General features: G+C 36.4%; 1 protein-coding gene across 2 annotated transcripts in view; it reads left to right on the forward strand.

Annotated features, from left to right (window-relative positions):
- The window catches only part of LOC131077079 (protease Do-like 2, chloroplastic), a 206490-nt gene that overhangs the window by 60328 nt on the left and 120926 nt on the right, over positions 1-25236 (forward strand). For both annotated transcript variants that reach the window (XM_058014496.2, XM_058014497.2), the window contains exon 7: positions 18109-18216. In XM_058014496.2, coding sequence (XP_057870479.2) covers positions 18109-18216 — 108 coding nt within the window. The remainder of the gene's footprint in view (positions 1-18108; positions 18217-25236) is intronic.

Here is a 25236-nt window from a genome sequence, read left to right on the forward strand (position 1 = left end):
TGAACACATAGCAACCTGGTGTATTATGCCATGGCCAAGAATGATGATAAGGGATGGACTGTCATTACTTTTTCAATCTGATCATGTAGTTGTATGTCTGAGATGATTCAATATTGCTTACTGTTTCATTTGTTTTTCAGTGTTAAAACTATATGCTAGTTGCATTAGTATTGTATGATGATATGCATGTGAAAAGCCAAATGATTTTAATGAAGAAGCAACAGCAGATGATTATGCATTGAAAGAGTTAAATCTTTTCCTATCAGCAAGCTATCATTTTCCATTGGTTGCGTTATTGCTTGTTATTGAACACTTACAAAAAAAAAGAAATCAGGGATAACGAATATATATATATATACATATACAACCTGTACTTGAAACTGGAAAAATAAATCTGCCATATTGTCTAGCCAAATTTCGAACTTATAACCGATCTTGAACTCTGATTGACAACTTAGCTTGGAAGGGCAATTGAAATTCATGAACCTCACAACATAACTACGACTAGGAGTGCTCCCTTTTGCTGCATCTGCTCCCGACTTCCATTTGTTGATTTCTGGATTCCATAACATATTAAACTCCTAATTTTTACTTAAGGTAAAATAACTCACATAGGTTAAAAAAAAATCGGACTTTGCAAATATCTAGGCAAGCCTAAAGTTTGACTTGGACTTTGGACTCGACAAAAAACTTATTAGAAAACTTATTAGAACTGCTAAGTATTAAAAATACATTAATATATAAAATAATAAGAAAAAGAAGAATTGAAGATTGAGAACTCATACGTAGTTTTTCTTTCATTTATAGATCAAAAAATGAGTTGAATGTATATCATAGTGTCCTATCAATATGATTATAAATAAAAAATCCATGCTAATATTTTACAAATTTCTCTTTCGACTAAAGCTTTTGAGTGGCTATGTGGCTGCCCTCGAATTTCATTTATAGATCAAAAAATGAGTTGAATGTATATCATAGTGTCATATCAATATGATTATAAATAAAAAATCCATGCTAATATTTTACAAATTTCTCTTTTGACTAAAGCTTTTGAGTGGCTATGTGGCTGCCCTCGAATTGGATGGTAGTGATTCTTGTTGAAAAATAATATCGACCTTAGGCATATCAATATAATCTAGCAAAGCCCATTTTCATGCTTTGTCTTCTTCCTTTGTATGTGACACTTGCTGCCCATTCTGTTGCTTCCCTCTCAAAGTCAACAATCTCATTTGTGAAAAACATGGGTTCAACCTTCTCATCAATCCAAGCTGAGTTTCGCTCAATGTCATCCAAATCAATTGCTTTGTGTGTATATTGCTGCTTTACCTTTTTTGGCATGTAGACACAAGTTGCTTTATACAAAGATAAAGTCTTTAGGGGCCTTTGAGTCAATCTATTGCGCTTAAATGTGTGAATGGCCTCATGTTCACACATAAAAGTGCTACAAACCTAGGACAAAATGAAGATGGCAAGGGTTTGAAAATTAAGTGTTTTTGCACCATAATCTGAGGGGCAACATTTATAACTTTTTAAATAACTTAGAAAAATTAAAGTTAAAGTAAAATAAAAAATTTGAACTTATTAAACTTGTTTTTCTTTCCTTCACTGTTGGTTCATTCTCCTTTGAATGTATAGAAATGAAGAAAACAACTTCCTCTCCATTACCTTCTAAATTTGTAACTTGGCCATAATTATGTCTCTTAAGCCTTAATTAGGAATCATCCTCTATGCATTTGTTGAGGCCATCCAAAATCTCTTCATCATCCTTGAATGAATTAGAGAAGAAATTTTTGAGATTCAAGTAATAAGCAGAAACATGAATGTGTCGGTGGAGCTGTTTATTTCACCTCCAATCAATAAGTTACCGAATATGTTCATATTTCCTTCTATTTTATCCTTACAAATGGTAGATGCTTCCTTGTCTTTGTGAGTGTTCCATCCACCAACCATAGAATCTTAACAAAAGGTTCTGAGACTTCAAACAAAATAGTGTAGTAAAAGAATAGAGAATTTATTTCAAAGAACAAAACAAAAGTAAATGAAAATAAGAAAAAACTAATTATGGAATAATGAATTGATTATTTTTCAAGTTAGAAAATGTTTAAGTTTAAACTAAAAATTAACTTTGAAGATCTCATCCATGTTCTCAGCAAACAAATCATTTTATATCTCAAGTCATAAGATTGAAACGCATGTCATAATCTTATGCAATCCTATGGTCACCTTGGTCTATATAACCAAGGGGTTTCCTTTGTAATCTCAATTCATTCAATCAGTCTATCATTTGTATCCTTTGATAGAATAACATTATTCTTTCATAGCTGATCTCTCTTGAACTTTTCTGAAGTGCCTAAGTCTTGGGTGGCTATAGTTTTGAGCCAATCTTGCATGGTATAGAGCATTCTATACCAACTCTTACATGCTAGTAGAGCTTGTGGGATTGCTTCTTGTTAGTCTTTTTGATAGATCTAGGTTGCCAATGTTAATATATCTTGAAAAATTGAGTATGCTTGTCTCTTTCCTCAAATGATGATCTGGAGAATTAGGGAAGCTCGATTGAATTATCAGATTTGGGGCATTGGAGATTAAAATTGGTGCTGGCTAGTGCAAATTTGAGCTCACCTTTGAGTGTGAAGTGTTCGAGAAAGTCAGTTTTGCCTCTTGTTTCGTCTGGACATTTGAGGCCAGATCTAGGGGGTTTGAAGTTGGGAGGTGATTGCAAGATCCATAAGGTAACTGCCATTTTGGAGCATTTTGGGCCAAAACAAACTCTTCCATTGTGCTTAGAAGGCCCAAAACCGTATAGATCGACTGTCAAATCATTGAAATTCAAGTACTTCATTTGGAGCCTCAAAATTTGTTTGCTCTTTGTTAGGCGTATGGACACCAAGTGTCATAAATGCAGGCAGAATTTTTTTGCTGGTGTAGTAAGAGAGGATTTTTGTTCTATTTTAATTATTTTTCCAGAAAATTAAAAAAATATTTTGTATCAAAAAATAAAAAAAATCGGGTAACCTGTGTAGGCGCTAGGGTACAATTGTACTTGTGGATTGCACCAGCGCCACGTGGTGTGTTGTGACTCACTATTTCTATTGTCATTCTTCCATGCCAGATGGTTGTCCAAGATTCCTAGGAATATTCCATTCATTGGGTGCAAAGAGAATATTCTGCTGACATCAAACGATTTGTCTCCATGTGGGAAATATTCCATCCAAGGAGGGGAATATTCTGTTGGCCAGGGTTGTTGACGTCAGCAGGGCAAACCCTTTTTGGCTTACCCCTCTCATTTGCATTTTCATTTTGGAAGGCGCGCTTTGAAGGCCCATAGCTTAGTCATCCAACCTCCATTTTTTGAGCAATTTTTTTTTGATTTGGGATAGAATTTCGTGCTCTTTGCAGTGGTGCAATCGGTTTTTGATTTTACTGCCTGATTGTTTGGGAATTTGCAGATTCTCAAAGGTGTTGCTGAGTAGTTCTCATTTTGGGAACTTTCGGGGCTTTGTACTTGCTCCTATGATAACATTCTGGGGGCCTTGTTTTTTGAAAGTGCATGTTTTTTCCTGTACTTTGCAGTGGTGTCATTAGATTGATTCCATTCTATGTAAAAAAATTACTTTGAGATTGTCGCTAAAGTTGGCATCAGTAAGCACTAAGATCAAGTCTAGTTGCTGTTTTTTTGCATCTAGCACTTGTAATTGCAGTGAGTGTGAAGTGCTAGATCATATTTTGTTAGGGGGGATTCTTGATTGATTTATATGGCTTAAGGATTTCTATTGTTGGTTATGTTTTTTCTCCCACCATTTATGGATTTAGACAATATTTTTTTTCCATAGTGATAGAAGCTATGGTCTGTGTTCCCTCTAGGTGATGGAGGATAAGGAACACACAAGTTTTATGTACCCAAGGTATTTAATGATATTTGAGTAATGTAATATTGTGCTTAGATAGGATTGGGAGACTCCCTTTCCATATTCCATTATCTTGACTCATTGTGTCTGAACCATTCCATTTAGGAGCCCATCATCATAGATGCAGAACATTCTAGGTGCCTTCAGTTATATCATGCTGATTACTTGCTTTTTGACAATTATAGATTTTGGGGGATTAAGTTTCCCTTGGATTTGGCTGTTTCACACACAAATGACAAGAAATTAGGGAGACGGATCTTCATCTGTGTGCCACTATGAGCATATAGCCATATACCATCCCTCTCACTCACATCCTAGGCATTGTGGATCTATTTCTACTTTGTCATGACCCCTCCTTGATCGTTATATATATATACTAAATAAAACAACTATTATTATTAATTAATATAATTACCAACGAATAATAATTTGAAATTTATTTATTTATTAAATATTATTATTTAGCTAATTAATATTTATTACTAATAGCTAATTAATATTTTTTTTTTTGATCGATAAAAGGCCGAAGCCAAAATTTATTTCTTTTATAAAAATATTACATCTCCATTCAGTGTGGGCACCGGTAGGAAAGAATGGAGATAAGAAAACCTCCGGTCTAGCCCAGATCCCTTATGGGATCAGATATTATAAACAACTGTAAATTTTTACAAATCCTCATCTGAGGATGGAGGCTGTCTTATTTAGACATTTTAGTTTCTTTCTGTACATAAAATCTTGCAACACTTTTCCGGTTGGATCCATCTTCACAAAATAGCTAATTAATATTTATTACTAATAATATTCTTGAAATATTCAGATAGAAATAAATTAATATTACACTATAAACATAATTTATACATATAAATTATAAACATGATTTATATATTCTTAATCGTAAACACAAGTTATATATTTAAAATAATAAATATATAATTTATCTATATTTATGGAAGACACAGAATTAGTCTGTAATAATCATATATTACCCATGTATAGATTAGTAACGGCAACATATTTTCTAAAAATAAGCCAACAATGATGATTGGATATGAATGTATATGATCATAATCAATCCAATAAACACCAATCGGTATCGATGATAGACCAATCCAAATACATGTAAGGATGACACCTATTGACTGCAATATTGATTAAGGAGAAAAGTCTATCTATCACTGAGAGAAGCATGATACGAACTAAACAATAATTATTTTAACCGGAAGAGAGGCAGATAATATTAAGGAAAGGATATGACAAAAGGAAGCAGTGCGTTTGGCGAATGTTAAGAGGGATGTTCACCAAGAGACATGAGACGTCTCTTTCCCGTGACCTTTCAGCCCAGCGTGAATATAAGGAGATGGTCATAATCTTTGGAAAAAGGAGGGGAATTATGGATAAGGTAGAGGGAACGATCCATAAAAAAATGCAATGTTTTAAGCAATATGTATGATTTAATAGTTTGCAGCAAGGGTATTCCATAATGCACAGTAAATAGAACAGACTTGGGGAATATAATCTACAACCTCGAATAGACCATGAATGAGAGCAGATTAGAACTGTTACTAAGATACAATCCTTGTTCTCGGTGGTAAGCATAGGGGATGTGCTTAATACGTATGCCTAATATTATAATGCCTCTATGCAGAATTTAATAGTAATATTAGTATAGACTGCAACATGTATGACAGTCATACTTAGTTACATATACAGTGACAGACCAGATCCGATGTATGTCAGATCTGTCTGCCTTTACAAACACTGGATATAGTGACGATTAATGTTTTAAGCAGCAATAGTATTAATAACCTATATAATAAGTAATTAGCAAATATATAAATAATTGATTATATAATTTAATTCATATATATATATATATATCAGAATAAGGATAATAGATTTATGGTAATGATGTTAGTAAGATTTATATTCGCTTGATACATATATACTTGAAATAATATCAATAGGATTATATTTATATATTTATAAGAAAATGAATTATAAATATATATGTTATTATGAATAAATTACTTCAATTATATTTGCTTAAATTATTTATGTGTCTTATCTCGTAATCAATCAAAGGAATGAATGGAGGAAGTAGGTTAGTGAATTGCAGTTTATCGGTTCTCCCATGCTAAGTAGGCCACCCCAAGGGATGGAATGGTCATAGTGGGACATTCCTGTCTCTTTTGGGCCAAGAGGTGAGTTGTCATAGTGGGACGCTGCGCGCTCTTGGGCTTAGTTGGGTTGAGCAGTTTACAGGTACACTTGCAAGGCTTTCCTACCAAACTAAACTATGCAATATACTTGCTATTAATCCATGTATTTATTTGTCTGTTCTTAAGTTTATTGAATGCCTAGATGAAGTTGTTCTTATATATTAAAAAAAAAAAGGAAACTACATTATGGACTTATTAATTTAGGACAAAATTCAGGCAATCTCTAGTTGGGGACATTACATACTTAGTCTCATGGACTTTTAGTTTTCCTGTCTAGCAAAGTTGGTCATGGGGATTAATGTGCATCATAGTTTTCTTTCCACTTCTAGAGATTCATCATACTTGGGTGTTAGGAGAGTTTGTATAGGAAGTACTATGTTTCCGTCTAGGACCATCCAGCTTGGTCAACCTTATCAAGGACATTGTCTGATGGACATTATCGAAGCATGCAATGGTGAGTGATTGAGAAGACTTGTTGCAGAGGCATTGAGTGATGATTCTTCTTCCAATGCAGTTGGTTCATCTTGTTTTGGTCTAGGTGTTGATAGAGATGTTTTCAGCATTGGTTTCTAGCTCCATCTCTTCAGCTTCAACATTGATATTCTGCTTCTTGCCTTCATTGAGTGGTTGTCCCTTATCATGGCTATTTATATTTATATTTGTATGTTATAGATAGGGCTCATTCTATATTTGTATTGGTACATTATAGATAGGGCTCATTCTTTGGGAAGACCATTTGCAGAGGCATTAAGAAGACTTGTTGCACGTGCTAGCAAATTCTGTAATTCTTTGTCAAGGTTTTTCTTCAACAGCATGAACATTTTTCCTTCCTCAGATAGAATCCAGTTGGACCAAAATGCGTTCACAAACAAAATGATAAATGCAAACTCCTTGTAATTTATTTTCTCTACGAAAGCAAGAACATGGATAGGAGGGTATTGGTGGTTGAAAGGAATAAAACACACAGCCATTAAGGAAATTAGAGGATCTGTTTAACAGAAAGCAAATTCATTATCTCATCTTATTGGTGGTGGTAATTTTTTTATGTTAATGTTAGCTAAGAGCCACCCTTGAGAAGAGATCATTAATTGAATCAGTTGTAGAATGACATTGATTCACACACCTATGTGGTTGCTCCCTTAGTTGTAGAGAAATTTTCAAGTGTTAAATAGTTTGAATGGGCACATGTTTATATTTTTCGTAGATATATTTAAATGTTCACGCTATTTAAAATTCAGCTTTTTTTAGTTTTGATTAGATAAACACAGTAAAGGGCCCGAGTCTATGAGTCTCACCAGAAGTGAGATGAGAAAACAAAAACTTACAAAACAGAAGCAGAAACCAAAAACAATAGGAAAAAACCATCCTACGACTAGCAGACCAGCAACAGGTCACCCAATAGCTTCAGGCCTTTGATGGCCTGCCACTCTTTGTTCAAGAAATCCAGCTTGTTCTCAAACGATAGCTCTTTGGGAAGTTTATTCTTGACTTCAGTAGGGGTGGAAAGAGTAACAGTCTGGCTTGGAGGTTTATTGTCACCTTTCTTCTTGGTGCTGAAGGGAGTGATAACAGCGTGAAGATGAGGAGCAGCTTCCTCCAACTTATGTATATAAATTTATATATTTTAAATATTCAAATAGGAATTTTTATATATGAATCTGTTTGCCATTGAAAGATCCCCAACCAGTCTGATCTGAATTTTTTCTGATTTTTATGCTGCTGTTTGAAGGTTTTATGATTGTTTTCATAGGTGTTTGCTTGACCAATGGATTTTATAGGGTTTTATCATGAACAATTGCCAATAAACCAATACTTTTGAATTCAAAATGCAGAAATATAATTGACTGATAATTAATTTCAAAATTCTGATTTTGGAACAGCAATATAATAATTTTCAGATTTAAGAAATCTAGTTCACTAGAACAACAAATTTCTTTCCAGAAATCCAACACCTATCCTGGAGAGGGTTTTATTGATGAATTTGGAAAAAGAACACAATCTATGAGCTTCCAACTGCTGTAGATGGCCCCAATTAGTTTTATTTGACCCAACAATAATTACCAAAAACAAATACTGGAAATCTACTGAATCCCACACCTGGCTTCCAGGCAGGATTATTCAATTTACTGATGAATCAACAATTTGGATGAGAAATATGCTTTTGTCGTCTATTGAAATTATTAAAATACTGCTGTGAACTGTTGCACATAAGTTTTGCCTGTGAATTATGCTCTTATCAGGCTGGATCGAACAAGATTGGCACCCAAAGGCTTGCAAGATGGTACGGCTGGCCTAGGAAGGCTATACGGCTGGCTTAGGAGGTGAAACGATTGCCTTAGGAAGATCATTAACCCTCCAAAATCTGCAATCAATTTTGAATTTCACTGAAATAGACGTATCCTTTAGCACCAATAGGAATTTTGTGTGAATCCCTCTCTCCTGTGGATTGGGGTCTCGTCCAATTCACCCGTCTTCAAGGAGTTTTCGTTCCAGAAGACTTATATGCGGCCAAAAATTATCTCCAACACTCAATTCTCAACCTGCTGATGAAAAAATGAAACAAAAGATGCCAAAATGGAAACCTCTCTTGTTATTTTATTTCCTCCTAACCCTGATCATACCTTTTAGGGTTCTAATGCCTTATTTTTAATAAATATTCCCCTAGCAAGTTCGCCCAACTTGAGGGTCTAATCCATCATTGAGATTGATCCACTTTTTAAAACAACTTTATGCCTAGGGAGGTGTGCCATGGGGTTACTTTAATATTTTATTATTACTTTATAATTTGACCCCATAAAGTCACTTTAATTAATTTTTTCTATTTTTAGAAAAAGTGACTTTGTATTTAAATAACATTATTTTTTCAAATAATAACACCTCCTAGCGCCCAAGTGTCAAGTATAGGCCCCCCACATGTCAACACTATCATCTCCCATTCCTTGAATTCACTTGCAGAGATGGATAAGAGGCGAATCTCTATATCTTAGTGATCAGCTAGGAAAGAGGGGACATTACAGCCCTCCCTTGCTGGGATTGTTTGCCCTCAAGCAATTGCAGAGCTGGATGCTGAAGTATCATTTCACCTTGCCATGTGGAATCCTCTATAGGTAAGTCCTTCCAGTGCACTAAGTACTCCCTGACCACTCTGTTGCTCAACCGCCTCTCCCTCATCAAGAATCTCTGCAGAAATCAAAATCAGTCTGCCCTCCTCACCCAATGGTGGCAAAGCTGGTGATGAGATCACATGTTGTCCCAAAGCCTTCTTCAAGCAAGATACGTGAAAGACATTATGTATCATACTATCTGAAGGTATTTCAAGCTCGTATGCTACCTCTCCAATCCTCCTTAGTATCCTATAGGGACCATAAATTTGAGGCTTGAGTTTCTTTGCCCCTGTATTCTTAAGTGTGGTCTGTCTGTAAGGCTATAAGCACAAGAAGACCATATCTCCAACCTCAAAGGACCTCTCAACCCGATGCCAATTTGCATACAACTTTTGCTGATTCTGGGCATGCTAAATATTATCCTAAAGTGCCTTAAGGATATCCTGACTGTCTCGAAGCCAATATCGAGCTCTAGGCACTCTGCTATCTCCTAGCCCCAAATCCACAAATGATAGAGCATCATATCCATATAATGCTTGGAAGGGAGTCATACCAATTGTCATGTGGTGCGTAGTATTGTAGCAATAGTCGCCCATATACAACCAACGCACCCATGCTCTCTGCTGACCCGAAATGTAGTTACGCAAATATCCCTCAACCCACTTGCTGACTATCTTTGTCTAGCCATTCGTCTGAGGGTGGTAACTGGTACTAGGGGTCAACTCTGTACCTGCAAGTCGGAATAGCTCCTGCAAAAATATGCTCATGAATTCGCTATCCCGATCACTAACAATGGTCTTGGAGAGTCCATGGAGTCGGAACACCTCATAGAAGAATACCTCTGCCACCTATGAAGCTGTGTAGTCGGCTGCAATAGGAAAGAAGTGTGCCAATTTTGTCAATCTATCAACAACCACATAGATGCAATCCTTCTCCTGAACTCTCAGAAGACCGGCAATAAAGTCCATTGAGATACCCTCCCACTTTTGCTCAGGATTTGGCAATGCCTGCAGAAGACTAGCTGGGAGAGTATGCTCTGACTTGTTCTGTTGACAAGTCACACACTCACGAACATAGCGCAAGACATCATCCTTGAGACTCTTCCAAGAAAATCTCTTTCGTACCTTCTTGTAAGTCTTGAAAAAACCTGGATGTCCGGCTAATTGTGTGTCATGAATGGCACGTAGAATCGTATCCTTCAATTTCGATCTAGGGACTAAATAAATTCTGTTCTTATAGTATATCACATCATCAGTCACAATGTCCATCCATAATTTCACATGCAAACTGATTTTTGGAATACTCAACTAAAACTTGAGACTTCTGATCAGCTGAAATCTCACTCAAGGAACATAGGGTAGCAGTTGAAGGCCTCCTGGAAGGTGCATCAGCAACGACATTCTTCTTCCCCTTGACAAACTTAGTGTCAAAATCGTATGCCTCTAACTTGTTGATCCACTTTTGTTGGCACTTATTAAGTTCTTTCTGTTCCAAGAAGTATTTCAAACTATTGTGGTTGGTCCTCACCACAAATTTTCCACGCACTAAATATTACCGAAACGATGGTGATTCTGCATAAGGACTGCACCTATGCCTTCTCTTGATGCATCACACTCTAGGACAAAGGGTTGAGAGAAGTCTGGAAGAGCTAAAACTGGACACGTACTCATAACCTATTTGAGCCTGTCAAATACACATTGTTCTTCATCTGTCCCTCTAAAGGTACCCTTCTGTGAGAGATCTGTCAAAAGAGCTGCAAGCTGTGAATAACCCTTCACAAAACTCCTATAATATGCACATAAGACTAGGAAACCCCATAACTCTGAAATATTCCTTGGTGATGGCTAGTCAAGAATTGCCTGTATCTTCTCCTGATGGACCTTCACTCTATCAGCATAAATAACATGCCCTAAGTATCATATCTCTGTAAGTCCAAACTCGCATTTGGACATCTTGGCAAACAAAGACTATGCCTCCATAATACCAATAACCTCATCCAAATGTCTCAATCACTCCTCCCAAGTCTTGCTATATACCAGAATGTCATTAAAGAACACCAACACAAACTTGCGTATTGAACACGTGATTCATACATGACTGGAATGGAGCAGGTGCGATAGTGAGACCAAACAGCATCACCAAGAACTCATAGTACCCGCAAGTACATCCTCATCACGAACACGTATTTGATGGTATCCTGATCGAAGGTCAATCTTCGAAAATATACTGCACCATGAAGCTCATCAAGAAACTCATCTATGCGTGGAATCGGATACTTGTTTTTGATTGTTTTTTGTTCTGAGCACGGTAGTCAATGCACATGTGCAAAGTGCCATCCTTCTTCCCCAGCACCACAAAAGAAGCAAAGGGGCTAGATCTAGGTCTGATAAATCATCTCTATTTCATCGTTAAATGCCTTAGGATGACGATATGGAGTAGTGATAATGGGATTAGCGCCCTCCTTTAGCTCTATGACATGCTCAAATCCATGATCAGAAGGTCTTCCAAGAGGAATATCACCAAAAACAATTCCATGCTTGTCCAACATTGTCTGGACATTAATCTGGAATGGCTGCTCACTAGAAGAAGAAGGTGTCTTGGATGAAATGAATCATTGAGCTGCCCAAGAAACATCACCATGTCTGAAAAGAGACTCCATCTTGCGTGATGAAACTACCATAGGTCCACTGTCAGAAAGAGCCTTTAGTACCACCTTCTTGTCATCCGCTATAAACTCCAACTCCATCCTCTTGAAGTCCTAAACTAATCTACCAAGTGACTGTAGCCATTGGATTCCAAGAACCGCGTCAATCTCTCCAAAGCCCACTATGTAGAAGTCATCGGTCAAAGTATAGTCACCCATTTGTATACTAAGTGGTGGGACCCTCTTGGTGCATCTTATAGCAAAGCCATCAATCACTGTTACACTGAAATGAGCAAAGTCCATGCCTAGCAACCAGTCCATGCCTAGCAACCAGTCCCTCATCAATAAAATTGTGCGCAACACCATTGTCCACTAGGCACATCACTCGCTGTCCCTTAATCACTCCTTTCAGCCGAAAGGGGTGAATCCTAGGGAACCCAAAGTCTCATCTCTCCCAAGCTCTGCCTGTGGACTCACCTGCTTATCCTCACCATGGTTGCCCTCATAAACTGTACCATGCATCCTCTCATCATCCACATCAGAATAGACCTCAATGAGATGCGCTTTGCCTTTCCCAAGGCAGCTATCACCCGGCTACCAAGGTTCCTTACATGAGAAGCAAAGCTTCTTCCTCTTCAACTCATTATGAGTCTCTTGATCCATCCTAGGAGGAGGTGGTGCACTCTTGTGTTGTGTAGAAGACCTCTAGAAAGGTTTAGAGCCTCTAGAAAACTTCTTATCCAACTGATAAGAAGTGGGTGGTGGTGTGGTCTCAAGGTCTAGGGTAGTCTAAATAGCCTTATGAAATGTCCTAGGCTTAAGAGCCTTGACCAATCCCCGTAACCTGTCATGTAAACCCTCACTAAATAGCATCACTACGTGTCTGTCAGGCATCTTTGGAACCATAACAGCGATACGTTGAAACTCATTGATATAAGTTTCAACATGCCTAGTCTGTCTCAATAATGCAAGGTCTTTGTAGTACAACTCTACGCCCTTACGGTCAAATCTAGTGATCAGTCGCTTGGTAAACTTAGTGTAGGAGTGTATAAGCCCATGATTTTGGGTGACCGAACCATGGTGCCGCCAATCATACGCCACTTCCTCCAAGTGTAGCACTGCAAACTATATGGCCTCATCCTCAGGCATCGTCTTGAGTGACAGGTAAATATCTAGTTTGTGCACCCAGGCTCATGCACTAATCTTCCTACTACCATTGAAGGAAGACGAGGTGAGCTTATTGGTGGCTCGCTTAGGGATCACTGTTCTGTTGTTGTCTAGGCTATCTGTCATTACGTTTCCTCATAGTGTCCCTACGCGCATACAACATTGATGTAAAGGGGAGGTATCCCTGACATGCTTTGGGAGATGTGCCCACTCCTCACTAGCTGCCATAACCATATCCTGAAATGCAACGCCTTGTGGGTCTATTGGTGATGGCTCATTTAGGAAGAAAATGAGGTTGCATGGGTCTGTTGATTGTCTGAGTACAAGCCTTGTCATGCCTAGGAGAAATAGATGCACAACCCAATGATGAAGGGGCCCTACTACTATCATGACTGCCTGCATCTGAAATAGACTTGCCATCTCTGCCACGCCCATCCTTGTGATGACCCAAGTCTAACTGGTCTAGTGTATCCTGAAGTCTGTCTAGTGCCTGCACAATCCTTGGCTGTGAATTAGCCAAGGTCCTCAATAACTCATCAGGATCAGGACGGTTTTGTCTCTCCTCTTGTCGAGGGCCCCTAATACCCTCAAGTATATCACCCATGTCAAAATTCAATTGTTCCTATGCTCTTTTGCGTGTATAGTATCTGTAATGTCTAGTTCTTCCTGGATGCATGGAAGACCCTCAGGCTGGCAAGATCATTGCTTTGATACCATTGAGAGATCTCCAACCAGTCTGATCTGAATTTTTTATCATTGTTTTCAGAGGTGTTTGATTGGGTTTTGTCACCAATGGATTGTATAGGGTTTTATCATGAACAATTGCCAATAAACCAATACTTTTGAATTCAAAATGCAGAAATATAATTGACTGATAATTAATTTCAGAATTTTGTTTTTGGAACATAAATGTAATAATTTTCAGATTTAAGAAATCTAGTTCACTAGAACAACAAATTCCATACTAGGAATCCAATGCCTATCTTAGATAGGGTTTTATGATGAATTTGGAAAAAGAACACAATCTATGAGCTCCTAGTTACTACGGGTGGCCCCAATTAGTTTTATTTGACCCAACAATAATTACCAAAAACAAATGTTGGAAATCTACTGAGTCCTATGCTTGGCTCCTAGGCAGGATTATTCAATTTACTAATAAATCAACAATCTGGATGAGAAATATGCTCCTGTCGCCTGTTGAAATTATTAAAATACTGCTGTGAAGTGCTGCACATAAGATTTGCCTGTGAATTATGCCCTTAATAGGTTGGATCAAACAAGATTGGCACCCAGAGCCTTGCAAGATGGTATGGCTGGCCCGAGAATGTCGTATGGCTGGCTTAGGAGGTGAAACGACTACCTTAGGAAGATCATAAACCCTCCAAAATCTGCAATCAATTCTGAATTTCACTGAAATAGATGTATCCTGTAGCACCAATAGGAATTTTGTGTGAATCCCTCTCTCTTGTGGGTCGGGATTTCGCCCAATTCACCTGTCTTCAAAAAGGTTTTGTTCTAGAAGACTCATATGCTGCTGAAAATAATCTCCAGAGTTTAATTCTCAACCTGCTGATGAAAAATGAAATCAAAGATGCCAAAATGGAAGCCCCTCTTGTTATTTGATTGCCTCCTAACCCTAATCATACCTTTTAGGGTTCTCATGCCTTATTTTTAATAAAATTTATTTAATAAATATTCCGTTAGCAAGTTCGCCCAACTTGAGGTTCTAATCCATCATTGAGATTGATCCACCTTTTAAAACAACTTTATGCTTAGGGAGGCATGCCACAGAGTTACTTTAATGTTTTATTATTACTTTATAATTTGATCCCATGTAATGTCCCCTTTTTAGGCAATAGGAGGTGAGTAGGGATTGACCTATCATTCGAGTTCCCGTAGGTATTGTTAGGGGACTCATTCTGAGGGTCATGGAACTTTGCAGGGGTTCTTTGAGCCATTTTGGACCTTCAGACAACAGTTCCTACTTTTTAGGGAGAACTGACAGTTGATTGGATGACCACCCGGAGCACCAGGGTGTGAGCAGGATCCTTTTGAGTAGTTACAAGTGTTTGGAGAGGTTCCTATTTTTTAGGGCGAGTCTCTACTTTTTAGGAGGAACTGTCAGTTGGCTTGCAGGACTCAGGTAACATTAGTGATCACAGTGCTTTAGATGGAATTCAGATCTGAGTCGTGGATTGCATTTTATGAATAAATTAGGTTAATATTTCCTAAGTTGGATTAAATAAATGATAATAAAGTGAAATAATATAATCACTTCCCGTTGGCACATTTTCCTAAAAGTTATAATTTAAAGGTTATAACTTAATAATATGGCCACTTTTAATGAGGAATTAGACCCTCAATGGGTCAAACCACTTAGGGGAAGTTATTTTTTAATAAAAAGAAACATTTTAACATGTTTTATGATGCCAAAAGTACAACCTAACCCCAAATTCGAATTAGGGTTTGAAGCATTTAAAAGACATTTTGGAGGCTCATTTTGGCATTATTGTTATTCGTTTTTTTGGAGATTACTTCTCATCAGCAGGTCTGCAACGTGGTTGAAGAGATCTATGAGCAGATTGGAGACAAAAACCTCCATTTTTGGTGACAGGTTGTAACCCCTTTCACTAATTTAGCATTTGGACACACAAAGAACTTCATTTCAGGCCATTAGGGGCCAAAAATCAGAAGTTTGCAGGGTTAGACAGCAATTACAGGGCTTTTACATCAGGTCTGAGCATATTTGAATGATCTTACCAGCAATTCAGACATTATTCCAGCAGATCGTACCATTCCCAGCTGAGCCATACATCAAATTCTTGCTTGGAGTTTGTAGAAAATAATTACAAGGGTTTTAACTCAGCCAATTGCACTAAAATTCATTGTTGGCAATTAGGATCAGCAAATAAGAAGCTATTTTGGAGAAATAAGGTCATACGTGATCAGCATATTCAATAATACAAGGAAATTCTTCATTCCTGGAAGGGTTTACCTGGCAAGAAATCAGAATTCCATTTGGGTCTGCTTAGTTCTTCTCCAATTGTTTTTGGTAATTCATTCTAGTCAATAAAGTCATTTGGAGCTGATTTCACACTCAACAAGCTATTACATCAGCATATATTGAATTTCAGTCAAATAAGGAGGCTTAATCAGGCAAGCTCAGGACTCCTGGTATGCAAATTTGTACCTTGAGCAAACTAAATTGTCATTCTTTGTCAAATTGTATTGCTGTAATAAAAATCAGTTTTCAGAATCAGTTCAGTTTTCTATTTGCTATTGTTTCTATGGTGCATCATTCAAAAATCCTCAAAAACAACTAAAAAGCATAAAACCACAAAAGACCGCATCAAAAAACCAAAATTCCAACCGCTGGTCAAAGAAATCAAGTTCAGAAAAACATATCAGATTGTTCGAAATTCCAGTCGGCATCTTTCACCCCATAAAGTCACTTGCACCTATGGTGTTTTCCCCACTTGCATAACTTTTTCAATTTTTTAGAAAAAGTGACTTTACATTAAAATAATATTATATTTTAAAATATACCACCTCCTAGCGCCCAAGTGTCAAGTATAGCCCCCCCACATGCTGGCACTATCATTTCCTATTCATTGAATTCACCTGTGGAGATGGATAATAGGTGAATCTCTGTATCCGAGTTATCAGCTAGGAAAGAGACGACATTACAGCCATCCCCAAAATTGAATTTTTTACTTGAAGAATCACTTTTGCTATGGGTTTAATTTTGGTTTCACAATTGTACTAAAGCTGAAGTATTGTAGAAAATATAGCATTGTTGTTCTTTAGATTATGAAGTTTTGAATGATACTTCTAATAAAATTCGTTATGCATAATTCAAATATTTTCATAATGTTAAAAGGTAGAATTACAAAATATTTATAAAATAGGGAATCTTTCAATTTGTGGGTGATTTTTGTCATGCTTTATGTTCAGATTGTGATTAAGATGGAGGATAGTGGAGAAGAGTTTTTATTAAATGATATTATGCGGAAGGTTTAAGACGTGGCTGCAGTGCTAGAAGCTTGAAAAATGACTATACGACAAAGTATTTATCCAATTATTTAAATCCTTGTGATAAAGATCCTTAGACATGTCTACTAGATTTGAGCAGAGCTATAGATTAGGATTTTTCCTACTTTTTAAAAGAGCCTTATAGTTGTGGTTGAGATATGGGCTTTAGGCATGGCTACGAGTCCTGCAATTTGAGCAGAATTATGTAGCATACTTTTGCTTTCTTTTTGAAAGAGCCTTGTGACATATAGAATATTCCCGAGGTTATGTTTCTATGCATGATTTCCTTTAAAAAAAACATACATATACCTACAACCCTAGATGCCTACATACACTATGTGGAGTTTATAGATATTATCGATCTGTTTCAAACTTCTTGTAGGAGTCTTCAAATGAGCAGAGAAAAAAAAGAGGGTCTTCCTCAAAACAGAGCAGTGGGGGCAAGAGCCATGTTCTAGAGAGTGTGTGTGTGTGTCTATATATATATATATATACAGAGAGAGAGAGAGAGAGAGAGAGAGAGAGACCTTTACATCATTTTATCAAAGTATTTACAAAGTGGGACTTGTTTTTCTTTCTTGCCAGACTTTCTTATATGAACATGCTATGCCAACACCTTGAGCATGGATTGAAAGAACCATAGGAGTCAAAACAAGTGATTGTACAAAAGATTTTTCTCTCTCAGTTATACTATGTACTAAACAGATTTGCTTGTCCAACTGCCTTTCTATGAGCTAATGAAAAGTTGATCTTGCTTAGTTAACTGTTAGGCTTTTGAGACTTGAGTAGGTATTGTTTTTAAAAAGATAATTTCTTTCTTACCAAATAAAGTAAATGTTATTATATTGGCTTGTTAAATCCCATACTCTAAGCCATGAAGATATCCTTAAGACAAGTGATCCAGTTTTTAATATATTACCTCTGTGAACAATGATTATGTTGCCTGATTTATTTTCAGTATCATTGCGTAAGTGTTGTATATTTTAATTTCTTTATAGCTTTTAATAGACTTTATTTTGTATCATGCATAACAGGTATTGGCCAAAGGTGTAGAGTGTGACATAGCTCTACTTTCAGTCGAGAGTGAAGAGTTTTGGCAGGGGACTGAGCCACTTTGTTTTGGACGTCTTCCATGTCTCCAGGTATTATAAACCTATCATGTCAAAATTTTGATGCTTTTCATTTATGTATGAAAATCGACCATCTAAACTAATAATAGGGCTGCCATGTGGTGAAAGAGGTTAGTCTGATTAGTATTGGAAATTGTTTGTTAGTAGCAAGTTACACAACTCAATATAGAAACTAATACAAAAAGATGGAAGTAATGTAATATCCTTTGACTTCTTTCTATGCCAGAGTCTGAAATCTTGGAATTTTCATATAAGTTGTTGAAACTTGGAATATGGAATTATGAATCAAATGTCAATTAAATAATCTGCAAGTTTCAATTTTTATAGTTAAACTGTGAAAATTCAAGCTTGAAGGTCATTTAAACTTGCAATATTAACAAAATTTCATATAAACGACGTGCATGCTTGAATTTTTACAATTATAACTGTGAGAATTCAAGCCCAAGTTGTTTAAATTTGCAGTGTGATTTTTTTTTTGAAAATTCATATAATTTCTTGTATCAACAATCAACATTCTTTTAAACAACCTGCAAGCTTGAATTTCACAATTATATCTGTGAACATTCAAACCTGCAAGTCGTTTAACTTGCAATATGAGCAAAGATGCTAAGGGTCTGGATACTAACCTGAACAATCTGGTCAACAGAGTGGATAGGATGGAGCTTACTGTGAAGAGGATTGCTGAGCAAAACTTCCAGATCCTTAAGGCCACTGTTGACCATGGTAACATCCTGATTAACAAATTTGAACAGATTAAAGGCAAGGAGGATGATAAGGATCAGATGGAGAAGAAGGGTCACGAAAAAAGAACAAGGGCCAACACTTGGAAACAGGTTGATATCAAGGAAAAAGAGCTGGAAGAAATGAAAAATTCTGCGATCAATATGAAGCAGATGGTGGTTCATGCTGAAGAACTTATGAGAAACATTTAGCTGTCCTTGTGCTGTCTTTGTGCTTTCCTTTGGCTGTCTAGTGTTGCTTCCTTGGTCTTGTGTTCCCTTTTTGTTTTGACTGGGAATCGTTCTATGTGTGGGTGATTAGGTATTGTTGTTTTATGCCTCTTTTATGCTTTATCTTTCTCCTGCTTTGTAAGTGTTGCTTCCTTGGTCTTGTGTTCCCTTTTTGTTTTGACTGGGAATCGTTCTATGTGTGGGTGATTAGGCATTGTTGTTTTATGCCTCTTTTATGCTTTATCTTTCTCCTGCTTTGTAACAAGGTTCCGGGTCCTTTCAAAAACCTATTTTTAATTAATCAAAACATTGTTTGATTTGAAGTTTTTGAGCTTCTGACATATATGAAGTTGTTGCATTTGTTTGTAGGTGGTATTGTGTGATTTCAAGTGAGTATTTGATAACAAATTTATCAAATACATTTGTTATGTAACAAATAATTCTTTTGTTTTGCATTTCTTTTTGTCATTTTGGCTACTAGGGCTTACTTTTTTAGTTTTATTTTTAATTTTGTGTTATTTTCTTCTAGTTGCTAGGGTTTGATTTGATTTTCTAGAGAGAGAATTGATATCAATAATAAATAGAAGTGGTGGCAAGCCTAAGGATTCTGTGTGGAAACATGGCACCACAAGTCTACAACCAGGAATGGTGTTAGGCAATTATATTTAGCAACAGTCTTGAAGAATAGAAATAGTCTTATTTTTCCTCTTAGGTTTCTCTATATAGACTCATGATTGGTAAAAGTCACTAGATTGTAAAAAATATGTCATACCTTGTAATTAGTGATCATATAGCCTCCTAAGCTCTCTATATGCTATCAAACATAGTAGAGCCAAATGGCTTAATATAGAACTTTTCAAACAAAATATCATGGGTATGTAAACTTTTTCAAGTTCTGTCATTTTTAGAACTTTCAAAGAGATTTTGTTTTTTCCAAGGTCCATGTCCATCCAAGGTTCTGACTATCCATTTTACAACAAGAGAATCCCCTAAAATTTTAAGGTCATTAAGGCCAAGGTCCCCTATCATTGCATTTCTTTTATTCCCCTTAGCATCAAACCACAATAAATACCTCAAAATCTTTCGAATATTTTGAATTTGACAACTCTAGTTTAACCATTATGAAGCATAGTAGATACTATAGGAGAGGATTTTTTGAGAAACTTGGATTCTGCTAGGAAGAGACAGATATGATTGCCATTTGAAATTCTTGTTCTCAATTTTCTTGAACATCTCTTGCCACTTCTTTTAAAGGAGAATCAACAACAAATGAGATACCTAAATGTCTAAAATTTTGGTTAGGGTCCCCTGTTGCCAAATCCACTTAGGGGTGGATTTTCTCTATCTAAGTACAATAGATTTTCTATCAAAGATTCTTGCAGTTGAAGCATTATGGTATATATTATGCTTGTTCATCACATTATCACACTATGAAGAAACATTTGCTCCAGTTGCTTGCTATACTTCCATCAGGACCATCATTGCCATTGTAGCAGCTAAGGGATGGAAGCTACATCAGATGGATGTGACAACTTTTCTCAATGTTGTAATTGAGGAAGAGGTCTATAGTGAGCAACCTGAAGGTTTCATAATTCATGGGAAAGAGTCTCATGTATGCAAGTTGAAGAAAACATTATATGGTCTTAAGCAGACTCCTCGTGCTTGGTATGAAACGATTGACAAATACTTGGTGAGTTTGGGTTTCTGCAAGAATGATGCTGATCCGAATCTTTACTTCAAGGTATTCAATGGTAATGTTTTAATCTTGGTTCTATATGTTGATGACCTATTTCTTACTGGGGAAGCCTTGATGCAAGAAGGAGTTGACTTCAGAATTTGAGATGAAGGACCTAGGTCTCATGCATTTCTTTCTAGGTTTGGAAGTATGGCAGAGGCCTAATGAGATTATCCTAAGTCAAGGGAAATACACCATTGACATCTTGAAGAGATTTGGAATGTTAGATTGCAAGTCTATGTCTACAATGATGGAAAGTAACTTGAAGAAATTGAGGAAATTTGCAGCTTGTTCAGATCTTGTGGATCCTACTATGTACAGATAGTTGATTGGATCCTTGATGTATCTAGTTAACACTAGACTGGATATTTGCTATGCAGTGAGTGCACTTAGTCAGTTCATGTGTGAACCAAAGTAGATACGTCTAGTTGCAGCCAAGCATATCTTGAGATACTTGCGTGGCACCGTTGGATATGGCTTGAAATATTCTTCCAGTGTGGACTTGAATCTGCAAGGCTATTCTGATTCTTATTGGGCAGGGAGTGTTACTGATCGGAAGAGCACCTCTGGTTGTTGCTTCAATTTGGAATTTGCTATGATTTCTTGGTGTAGCAGGAAGCAGTCTTCAATGGCACTGAGCACCGCAGAGGTAGAATACATTGCAACATGTGTGGCAACTCGCAAAGTAGTGTGGCTTCGGAAGCTCCTTGTAGGATTGTTTGGACAATCGTTGGAGCCTACAGTTATTCATTCTAATAACCAAAGCTGTGTGAAGCTATCTGTCAATTCAATGTTACATGACAGAACAAAACATGTTGAGATTCAAGACCACTACATCGGAGACATGGTATAGAAGAATGCTGTTCAGTTTTGATACATTTGTATTGAGGAACAAACGGTTAGCATTCTCACCAAGCCCCTTGCCAAAGTGAAGTTTGTGCATTTTCGAGACAAGCTTGGAGTTGTGGAGAATGAAGCACTTGTTGAGAGGGAGTCTCAACATCCGTAATTTCTTGAGATGTACTATAATGTATTCTTCTTTGTGAGAGAAGTTTGAGGTGCAAGCCCTTGTTAATGCATTCTTCTCTGTGAGAGAGAAGCTTGAGGTGCAAGCCTTTGTTAATGCATTCTTCTTTGTGAGATAGAAGTTTGAGGTGAAAACCCTTGTTCCACCCTCTGGGAGTAGCCATGGTGGATGTCATGTTGAGAGACTCCATGACTTAGCACTTGTGTTTATTCACCCTCTGGGAGTAGCCATGGTGAGCGTCATGATGAAATGATGACATCATGTTGAGTGATTCCGTGATGAGCACTTGTGTTCATTTGCATTTCCATTCATGGGAGTAGCCATGATGGACCCACCCTCTGGGAGTAGCCATGGTGGAAATCACTATAGAGATCAAGAAGGATTCCTCCCTAGCTAAGAGGGCCTTAGACATTTATATGAACCAATTCATTAAACATATGATGCTGACTTTACACATTTATATTTGCAAATAGATAAAATGCTTTGTTAAGGAAATATAACTACTTGTTAAGTTCGCTACCTTTGGGAAAATCGTCTTGTTTGCAAATAAAGCCGACCCTTAATGAAGACGTGTTATTTGGCATTAACTCGATCCTTCGAGAAGTCGTGATAATTGGAGTAGAGCCGATGTTTGGTAGAAGTCATGTTGCTTGGTATAGACGTGTTGGCTGGATGCACACATGTATCGATATATATATAGTTTGTCTCCTTCTCTCCATAAGCATCGAATGAATACATAGTGAAGCAGATCGAATCATCTACAGCAGTCTGTGTTTACCTTCAGCAGTTAGATATCCATCTACAGCAGATCAAATATCATTCATAGCAGTTTGGATACACACAAGCAGATTGAATATTATCTCCAGCAGATTGAACATATCTTCAGCAGTTTGTGGTTTGTATTGTGATCATCAATCAACACTTTCAGATTGGGTTGTGTTATCAAGTGTTTGAGTCTAGCTTCAAGGAGTGAAGTGAACCTATTGTAAAGACAATTTGTAAATATAATAAGAAACATTCATTGCTGGGTTTTTCACCTTCGAGTTGGAAGGTTTTCCCAGGGTATATGTTGTGCAATTGTGTTTGAATTATCTTCTATCTGCTTTCTCCTAAGCTGATCTCAAAATTAACGGATCTTAGTACAAGATGAAGCTTCGAGAGTAGCAATGGAGGACTTTGTTTCGCTTGTTAGGCCATAGAGCTACAAACTTCTTCTTTGCTCATCCACATTCTACCATTAAAAATCCTTTGGGAAGAAAAAGATGACTTTCACTTCATAGTTAAGCTTTATCCATGACTCAATTCTTTCTTTGGCTGAGTAAGTTGCAAATTTTGCAATAATCTCCTTATCTTATAGGGATTGAATTTTGTTGCCAATTTCCATATCTACCAAATTGATTTTTCCCTTATTTTGGATTTTTTGAAAATTTTCTTGTCCTAAAGGAACAACATTTACACCTGTCACCTTCCTTACATAGTCCTTGAGCTTAGATTTCACAATTCTAATACCTTTACCCATTCCTTTTTGACTAGAAATATTGAGTTGCATATCCTTGATTGCCATGGATGAGTTTTGTGGTTCTCCTTCAACACAGTTTGTTCAAAATCACATCTACTGTTTCACCAATTTTGCTAGTTAATTACATTTTTGCATTTATCTTTAATTTTGAAATTATTGTTTAGAAAATGTTATTTAAAAAAATCTTCCCAAATATTTGAAATTCATACATTCAAGCTATAATATTAATATAAAAATATGCCCCCTAGAGTGAAAACTTGCATAGTACTCTTGAGGTTTTTCGATTTTGAGTGCTTGTGGATTTTTTAAAGTTTTTACTTTTTTCAATGTAAACTTGCGGGTTTATTTGGCAGAGTTCTAAGAAAGTTTTAGGGCTGAACTCACGAGTCAAATGTTAATGCATGATAGCTTCGGTAAGATAAATGATTGAATGAGAGATAAATGAAGTCTCTCATTCAATCATTTATCATATCGATAATTATGATGAAAACCTTCAAGCAATTAATCCTTCATTTGATAACCTTTCTTCATTTGCATATAATTAATCTATTCAGTTCGATCAAATGCTTAATATCGATAATCATTCTATATCATTATTTATGTTCACCGATTACTAAATCATGCTAATGCATTCTGATTTATATCGGTTAACATAATTAATAGTAAACAAATGATTAATCGAATTAACCAAACACTGATTAGTATCGGGTGTTAATATAAACTGACACCGATTGATATCGGGTTATATGTGCACCGATTAATATCGGGTGGCATGATAAAGAAGCACCGATTACCGTCGGGCTGTTAAGGTTAAGCATACACCAATAGTTATTGGTTGTTAAGGTATAACATATACCGGTTGGCATTGATTGTTAATATGCACCGTCTGCTATTAATATAATTAGCAAAGGGGCACGATCAAGTAATGTCTTGATCGGGCATGACTGATCAAGGCATTGCTTGATCGTACCCAACTTGCTATATATATATATCAAATGTTATTTGTGAGAAAGGACATCGAAATTTATAAATGCTCCTCTCACCTGCCATACAAAAGAAGATAGTCAGATTTATATTTTAAATCAGTAATATATAAAACAAGATAATTTCAAATAGAATATAACTTGCATATTGAATGTAAATTGAACATCATTTACATCAAACACTAAAATTTGCTATGATGCAGATTTTATGCTGAAAAAAAAGGATTTCATGTGATTTCATGATTAATGTCAACTTTCTTGTGTTTGCCATGCAGTTTAGGGCTAATGTGGAATCCATTGTTTGGCTAGTGTTGTAGTACCTAATTTCCTATAATTGATGTCCTTGCTGACACGTTTGAAAGTATTGACACAAATTGGTAACTTATGCTATCACATATCTGTTATATCACATGATTATGAGGTGTTCACCACTCCAACATTCACAAATCATGTGCTCTAATGATCTTTGTTAGCAGAAACTTCTGCATTTTGCGATTTCTTTGCTCATGTCACTTGAGTTTGGTTGTTTCTTTTCATTCACATTGCTATCATTAGCTACCCTATGACAAAATTTCATTGCTTGTCTGCATTTAAATTGATTTTGCATAAAAATTATTTTCTTAAGAAAGTTAAGTATTTTTTAAGATTTTGAGCTTTGCCTAGTTGAATTTTTTTTTTGTTTACTAAGTTTGAGTAGGTCAACTATGATATAACATATATAACTATATTTCAAAACTATAAGTTAGTAATATTGTTGACAGGTGCAAATGTTGTATTCTTCCTTCCATAGTAAGATCTTAATATGTTAATAACTTGGG

The sequence above is a fragment of the Cryptomeria japonica genome, chromosome 9 (assembly GCF_030272615.1).
Source record: "Cryptomeria japonica chromosome 9, Sugi_1.0, whole genome shotgun sequence".
Taxonomy (NCBI): Eukaryota; Viridiplantae; Streptophyta; class Pinopsida; order Cupressales; family Cupressaceae; genus Cryptomeria; species Cryptomeria japonica.